The 6743-nt window shown below is 59.6% G+C and overlaps 1 protein-coding gene across 1 annotated transcript in view; it reads right to left on the reverse strand.

Moving 5' to 3' along the window:
• The window catches only part of ETNK2 (ethanolamine kinase 2), an 11664-nt gene that overhangs the window by 427 nt on the left and 4494 nt on the right, over nucleotides 1–6743 (reverse strand). Inside the window, exons 2-6 of the mRNA XM_009638272.2 lie at nucleotides 4086–4345; nucleotides 2705–2842; nucleotides 1360–1502; nucleotides 1166–1249; nucleotides 537–706 (exon numbers count right to left, since the gene is read on the reverse strand). Coding sequence (XP_009636567.1) covers nucleotides 537–706; nucleotides 1166–1249; nucleotides 1360–1502; nucleotides 2705–2842; nucleotides 4086–4345 — 795 coding nt within the window. The remainder of the gene's footprint in view (nucleotides 1–536; nucleotides 707–1165; nucleotides 1250–1359; nucleotides 1503–2704; nucleotides 2843–4085; nucleotides 4346–6743) is intronic.

Raw genomic sequence — 6743 nt, forward strand, 5'->3', positions numbered from 1 at the left:
GGGGGCTAGCCCACACGTGTGATTTTATATGCTCCAGAGGCTGGTCCCAGCCCAGGCAAGGGATGCCAGCAGGAAGGATGCTGAACGGCCATACAGCATCCCCAGGGTACCAGCCTCTGCGTTTGCAGCCAGGATGGGCTGAGATTTTGCCCTAAGTTTCCAGAAAATTGGCTCTGCCTGCCCAGGGCATTTACCAAAGAGGATTTCCTTGTGCTCAACTGCACCCAGGGTCCGCCTGACCTCTCTGAAGGGACACCCGAGGCCACAGTTATCAGAGGCACGCTGTCCCCTGGCACTTGTCAGTGGGATGGCAGTCGGCCAGCGCTATCTTTGACCTTGCCCCAGGGGTTCAGCGCCTCTGAGATGCAGCCAGGCTCTTTGGGGCAGCCTCCTGCCCCAGGTGCCCCCACACCCCCAGGCTGATACCCGCACCCCCGTTCTCACCAGCACAAAGCCCCAGTTCACCCAGGAGCAGAGGAAAACCCATCCCCACGGGTAGCCCTCGAGAGCAGCTGCTCCTTCCCGTCTTCACTCACCAAAGAAAACTTGTTCACTTGCACGTAGAGAGCCTCCAGCTCCTCCTCGGACACCCCCGTGCCTCCTTGGCCCCCCTGGGTGAGCTGCTTGTAGGCCTGCAGGTAGGAGCGCAGCCACTGCAGCTGGGTCTCCTTGCTGGGGTAGAGGCGGTAATCCACCTCCTTCACGCCTGCGAGGGGAGCCGGGGTCAGCCCCAGGGGCAGAAGGGTGCAAGGGAGGGTTTCTCCAGCGTGACCAAGGGGCTCTCCCCGTGCATGACTGGGTGAGCAAAACCCCTGCAGCTCCAGGCTTGCACAAGCCGGGGATCAACCCGCTGATTTGAGGCACGCACCCAGCCCTTGCACAGTTACGAGCTGGGCTCGTGCAGGCTTTGCACCCCAGGAGCAGCCAGGCTGCTCACTGCCAGCAGCACAGCGCCCAGCACCTGGCAGCACGGCGCCCAGCACCCGCAGCAACCCTCCCTCGCACATGGCTCTAACCCTGGGCAGCCCAAGGAGGAGCTGCCCCATTTCCCACCATGGGACTGGGGATGCGATTTGCCTACTCCATCCTCAGGGATGGGGAGACCCTAGGGCAGCCGCTGCATCTGGGGGGGACCTTTGGTGCCATGGAGAGGAGCCTGACTCACCCGCAAACTCATTAAAGTGGTTTCCAATGTCGAAAGCCTGGTAGTTGTAGCCGGTGTACTCGTAGTCTATAAAGCGAACGTGCTCTGCAGAGGCAAAGGCAGGGGGCTGAGAGAGGGGCTGGAGCCGCCAGCCCCTGGGGAGGGGGGCGAGGGACAGACCCCTCGGCCAGGCATGCGAAGCTGCTGCCACGAACCTCGTGTCCTGTCGTAGATGATGTTCTTGCAGAGGAGGTCGTTGTGGCAAAGCACGATAGGGGACCCCAGCTGGGAGAGCGTTTCCTTCATCCAGGCCAGCTCGTGTTCAAGCATCTCCAGGTTGGGCACATCCTGCTGGAGGCTGGGGAAGGGGACGGGGTGGAATCACTTGTGCTCACAGGGAACCTCCCTTGGGGCCAGAGGGGCAGCGTTGCCCCTTGCGTCCCTCCGTGCATTTTATAAACGAACTCATCACTGACACAAAACAAGGGCTAACGAGGCCAGTTTTGGTGGAGCGGTCAGGTTTGGCTTGGACATCCTCCGGCATGCTGCGTGGTACCCAGGCTGCCCGGCAGACGCCGCAGTGCAGCCTCAGCCCTTCCCTTCTCCCCACTAACACCCGCATCCATCCCCCAAATCCACTCCACCAGCTGCCAAGCCCCCCAGCACTCACTCCCAAATCACCCAACTAACCGCCAGGCGACGGGATTTTTTTTAGACTCTGCCAGGGCACATACCCTCTCAGCAAGCTCAGAATTTTCAGTTCCAAGAAGAGAGCCAGTTAATGGTTACCTAATTGGCTGCATGGTAGGTGCAGGCTTGGGTAAACTCTGCCTGCAGAACGGCGAGTGCCAAGAGACGCCCTGCGTCCCGCCACTGCTGCTCAGAGAACAGGTTAATTATTCCCTTCCCTTCAGGTTCATTCACCTCCGCCACCTCTTGGGGCTGCCCGCATCCTTCCCAGACACTCCGGCACTCACCTGGCATGACCCCAGGGCTCCCAGGAATGGGATGAACTGGTTTGAAGTGGGAACTGGCTGCTTTAATCTCTACTGGGTTTCTAGCATCCCCTCCAACGTCAGCTCAACCTTGCTGCTCTGATCCCTGCCGTAAGAAGGCCTTGAGCTTCAGCTTATTCTAGGGAGGTTTAAAATGCAAGCTAGATTTGCAGGGAGGAGGAGGATGATGATTATTACAGCAGGTGGGAGTCTCTGGCTCAGGCCAGATCCTGCCTGGGTGCTGTACAATCACAACCCAGAGCTGTCTCTGCTCCCAGACTGGGAGGAAGAAAGGCACCGAAGGGTGCATGGAGATGCCTCCATCCCTCTTGGGGGCTTGGCCACCAGTTTGCTTGCAGAGGGATCATGATCCAGAAATGGCTGCATGGCCAGATCCAGCCCCAACACCATCCCCAGCCCCATGCACCAGCCCTGGACTCCTGCAGAGGCTTTACCTGGGAACCAGGGCTCTTCCCCCCAGTCCCATACAGGGAAGACTTAGGAGATGGGTGGGCAGCGGATGCCCAAGCCAGAGCCTGGCTCTTTGGGATCCCTCTGCCTTTACCTGGGGTTGGATACCTTTGGGCTGAGATCCGTCTTCACGAGGGTGAGGTATTTGTGCAGCTTCTGCCAGAGGATGGGCTTGGGGAGGCTCCCGTTGGCATGGATGGCGTGTACCCGGGCCATCTCCTGGGCCACCAGCCTGGAAGGAAACACAGATGTGCAGGCGAGAGGTGGGTGCGTGGCAGCAGCATCCCCCCGAGGAACACCCTCAAACCCAGCCTTGAGACGTCTCGAGGGGGGTTCCCCGAAAGCCATGTTTAAAAACACAGGGTCAGCACAGCTGAACCCGCCCCCGCCCCGACTTCAGCTGCGAGCCTCTGAGGCATCTCAAGACCCTGTCTGGGTCTAAAGCAGCATCCACCATTGCAGGGCAAGTTCAGATAAAAGCCACGGTTCTCCTGCAGTTGCTATTCACCAAAAGCTGATGTGTTAAAACCACGGTGTTCAACCCAGTTGCAGTTCAGCCCATTTCATAGAGTCATTGAATGGTTTGGGTGGGAAGGGACCCCCAGAGGTCACCCAGCCCAACCCCCCTGCAGGAGCAGGGACACCTTGAACCACATCAGGTTGCTCACAGCCCCGTCCAACCTGGCCTGGAATGTTCCCAGGGATGGGGCCTCCACCCCCTCTCCGGGCAACCCCTGCCAGAGTTTCACCACCCTCACTGTAAAGAATTTCTTCCTTAGATCCAGTCTAAACCTCCCCTGGTTTAGTTTAAAACCATTAAAACCCTTGTCCTGTCACAATTTTATCCCCCAGCAGCACCCAGGTCTGTGCACATCAGCGATGCTCGAGCACTGGTCTGGAGCAAAGGCAGTGAGGGGGAGAGCTGGAAACACGGAGCAAACCCCTTGCTGGTTTCCCCATCCCACATTTCCTCCCCAGACCTGCACACCTGAAGATGTGGGGGTCCCGCACGTGGTCGGGCCCCAGTGCAATGCCCGGCAGGAACTGGTAGCAGAGCCCATTCTGGAAGGCGCAGTGGGAAGGGACCCCCAGAGGTCACCCAGCCCAACCCCCCTGCAGGAGCAGGGACACCTTGAACCACATCAGGTTGCTCACAGCCCCGTCCAACCTGGCCTGGAATGTTCCCAGGGATGGGGCCTCCACCCCCTCTCCGGGCAACCCCTGCCAGAGTTTCACCACCCTCACTGTAAAGAATTTCTTCCTTAGATCCAGTCTAAACCTCCCCTGGTTTAGTTTAAAACCATTAAAACCCTTGTCCTGTCACAATTTTATCCCCCAGCAGCACCCAGGTCTGTGCACATCAGCGATGCTCGAGCACTGGTCTGGAGCAAAGGCAGTGAGGGGGAGAGCTGGAAACACGGAGCAAACCCCTTGCTGGTTTCCCCATCCCACATTTCCTCCCCAGACCTGCACACCTGAAGATGTGGGGGTCCCGCACGTGGTCGGGCCCCAGTGCAATGCCCGGCAGGAACTGGTAGCAGAGCCCATTCTGGAAGGCGCAGTAGAGGTCGGGGGCGCAGCCGTGGGCACGCAGCACCTGGAAGTTCCTCAGCTCCGTCTCCCGGTCCACAAACAGCTCCGTTTTCCTGCCATAGACACGGACCAGCACCGCGTCCGCCATGCCCTCGTCTGTGTAGCAGGCTACGAGCTTGTTGGTGATGCCATCGGTGAAGAGCTGGATGGGGAGAAGGGTGGCAGAGCCGATGCTTGTACATCCCTGCCATGCCAGCCCGGCACGGGGGAAACCCCTTCCCACCAGCAGACCCCAGGGAGAAAGCAATGTGGCAAAGCAGTAACAGGCAACAGGCAAAAAGAAAGCACGAAGCAGCAGTGCCCACAGCAGCCAGGAAAGCTCCCGTGGTAGGTGGCACGAGTTTGCAAGGCCTTGAGGCTCAGGCGTGAACGGGGGCTCTGCACGGGGCCACATGCACGAGGCTTCAGCTGCACCAAGCTGGCGATTTGGGTGCAAATCCTGCTGGTTTTCACCTGGGAGCTCAGGATCGGCTCAGGCCAGATGTGCCGCCAGCCCCCTTGGCACCCCAGTGGCCCTGGGAATCGCTCCCAAAAAAAAAAAAAAAACCAGTGCAAATCTTTTGGCACAAAATGAAAAAAAAAAAAAAAAAAAGAAAACCAAACCAACCCAGCAAACAACACGGAACGGAGCAAACACCACCACCCCATCTCCTCCTCCCGACCCTCCCTGTGGGGCCGGGTCGCTGATAGGCAGGGACGTCTCTGCTGGGGACGTCTCGTGTCATTGCTCTGATGGCTCCTCACAGATGGAAAGAGAGTTTTGTTCTCCCGTCGCCCCGGCTTGGCCGCCTGCCCGCGCACGTGCAGGGGTGCTCCCGCTCGGCTCCGAGGGCGATTTCTTTATCCCCTTTGGTTTCGGGGAGCCGGAGCAGGTGTGATGCTGGCAGAGCAGGAGCGGGGCGAGGGCGCGTGCGACGGCAGCAGCGGTGCTCGGGGGTGGGACAGCTAATTTTAGACATCCCACTCAGCAACTCTCGCTCCTATATAGGGTGCCTATATATAGGGCTCCTCATGCAGCCTCCTGAGGGAAACTCGGAGTGCTGGAATGAGACACCCGAAGTCAGACGGCGCTAACACCCCTCGTTACACAGCTGGCTGGTGTTGGATTCGGGGTGAGCACGGCGGGCGGTGAGCCGGCCACCACATCCCCTTGGCTGCGCTGGGGCGGGCTGAACCTTCTCAAGCAACTGAGCTGCTTTTCCCAGGCCAGATAATCTGTTTCCACCACGGTGCCACGCTCAGCTCTCTCCTCTCCTTGCCCTGCCAGGCCTCAGAGGCCAGAAATTCAGCAAGCAAAAGGTGTCGTGGCCCATCCCCACAGAAGATGTTGCACCCTGGGGCCGGTGCTCTCCATCGTTGGCCGCAGGTGAACAGCTCCACGTCGAGATGCTCAGCACTGCCTCGCCTGCAAGTCCTTGCGCTGCTTTGTTTTGCTGCTCCACAGCCCGAGCAGCCCTTTTCAGCAGGTTTAACGGGATTACTGAGCCTTATCCCCTCGGAATTCCAGGCCGCTAACTTTGGAGACTCACATGTGGTTCGTCAGCAACCTGCACAGACGCAGGCAGGGGCTCGCCTGGCTTGGAGGCGGCAGCTCCTCCAGCTCCCCAGCGCAGCTGCTTGGAAGATGCCCGGTGCTATTCCTTGTGGATCCAAAGGGCAGCCAGCTACCAGTGGGGCTGCAGCGCTGCTACCAGCCCAAATCCTTCCCAGCTGCGTTTGTGTGACAGCAGGGAGGAGGGGAAAACGCGTGTGAGTCCACACCAGGAGCCCTGTGGCAATTAAATGCGAAGCAAGACCCAAGCCCTGCGCAAAGATGCTGAAGCGAAGCAGCTCCATCTGACACCTCGGTGCTGCGCCTGCCGTGAGACCCCTCGGCATCCCCGAAGCACCGCGGTGATGGCTGCCTCCCCGTGCAGGCACCCCCAGAGCTGCTCCCCAGCCCGAGAAGCTGCTGGCAGCCCAGGGCTGGACCGCAGCAGGGCACCTTGTTGCCAAAGTCAGGCTAAAGAAGTCCAGCCATGCTGGAGTCCTTGTAAGGGTCTGGCTCCACGTCACCGCTGCTCTTATGGCCAGATGAGGGATGGAGGAGCACGTGCTTCCCTGATAGCGTGGCTGGCTGACTCACCGATACCGCCCGTGCCTTCTCCGTACCGAGATGCTTCTGCCCAGGGCCAGAGCTTAAAGGATGAGGAGCAGGAGCCCTGGAAAGCGGGCACAACCTGGAGCACGGGGGGCTGAAGACCCCAGCAAGCAAAAGGCAGGCAGGGGAGACCAAGCACCCGGATCCTTCCTCCCCATCTTCCATACCCTGCCCTGAGCGCGGGGAGATTTTTTTCCGTGTCACCGGCGCTGCCTGGTACAGCCCCTGCAAGCAGCTGTGCACTGACACCGTGCAACGAGGTGGTGTGAACCGGGCACCGGTCCAGTGCACGGAGGAAAGCGAACAGGAACGCTAATAGGAACCAGCTGAGGGCCGGTGCACTGCTCCAATCCCCTCCCGAACAGCTCTTGCAATAGCAGCTAAGGGAAACGCAACTGGA

This window comes from Egretta garzetta, unplaced genomic scaffold, assembly GCF_000687185.1.
Source record: "Egretta garzetta isolate BGI_Z169 unplaced genomic scaffold, ASM68718v1 scaffold105, whole genome shotgun sequence".
NCBI classification, from domain to species: Eukaryota; Metazoa; Chordata; class Aves; order Pelecaniformes; family Ardeidae; genus Egretta; species Egretta garzetta.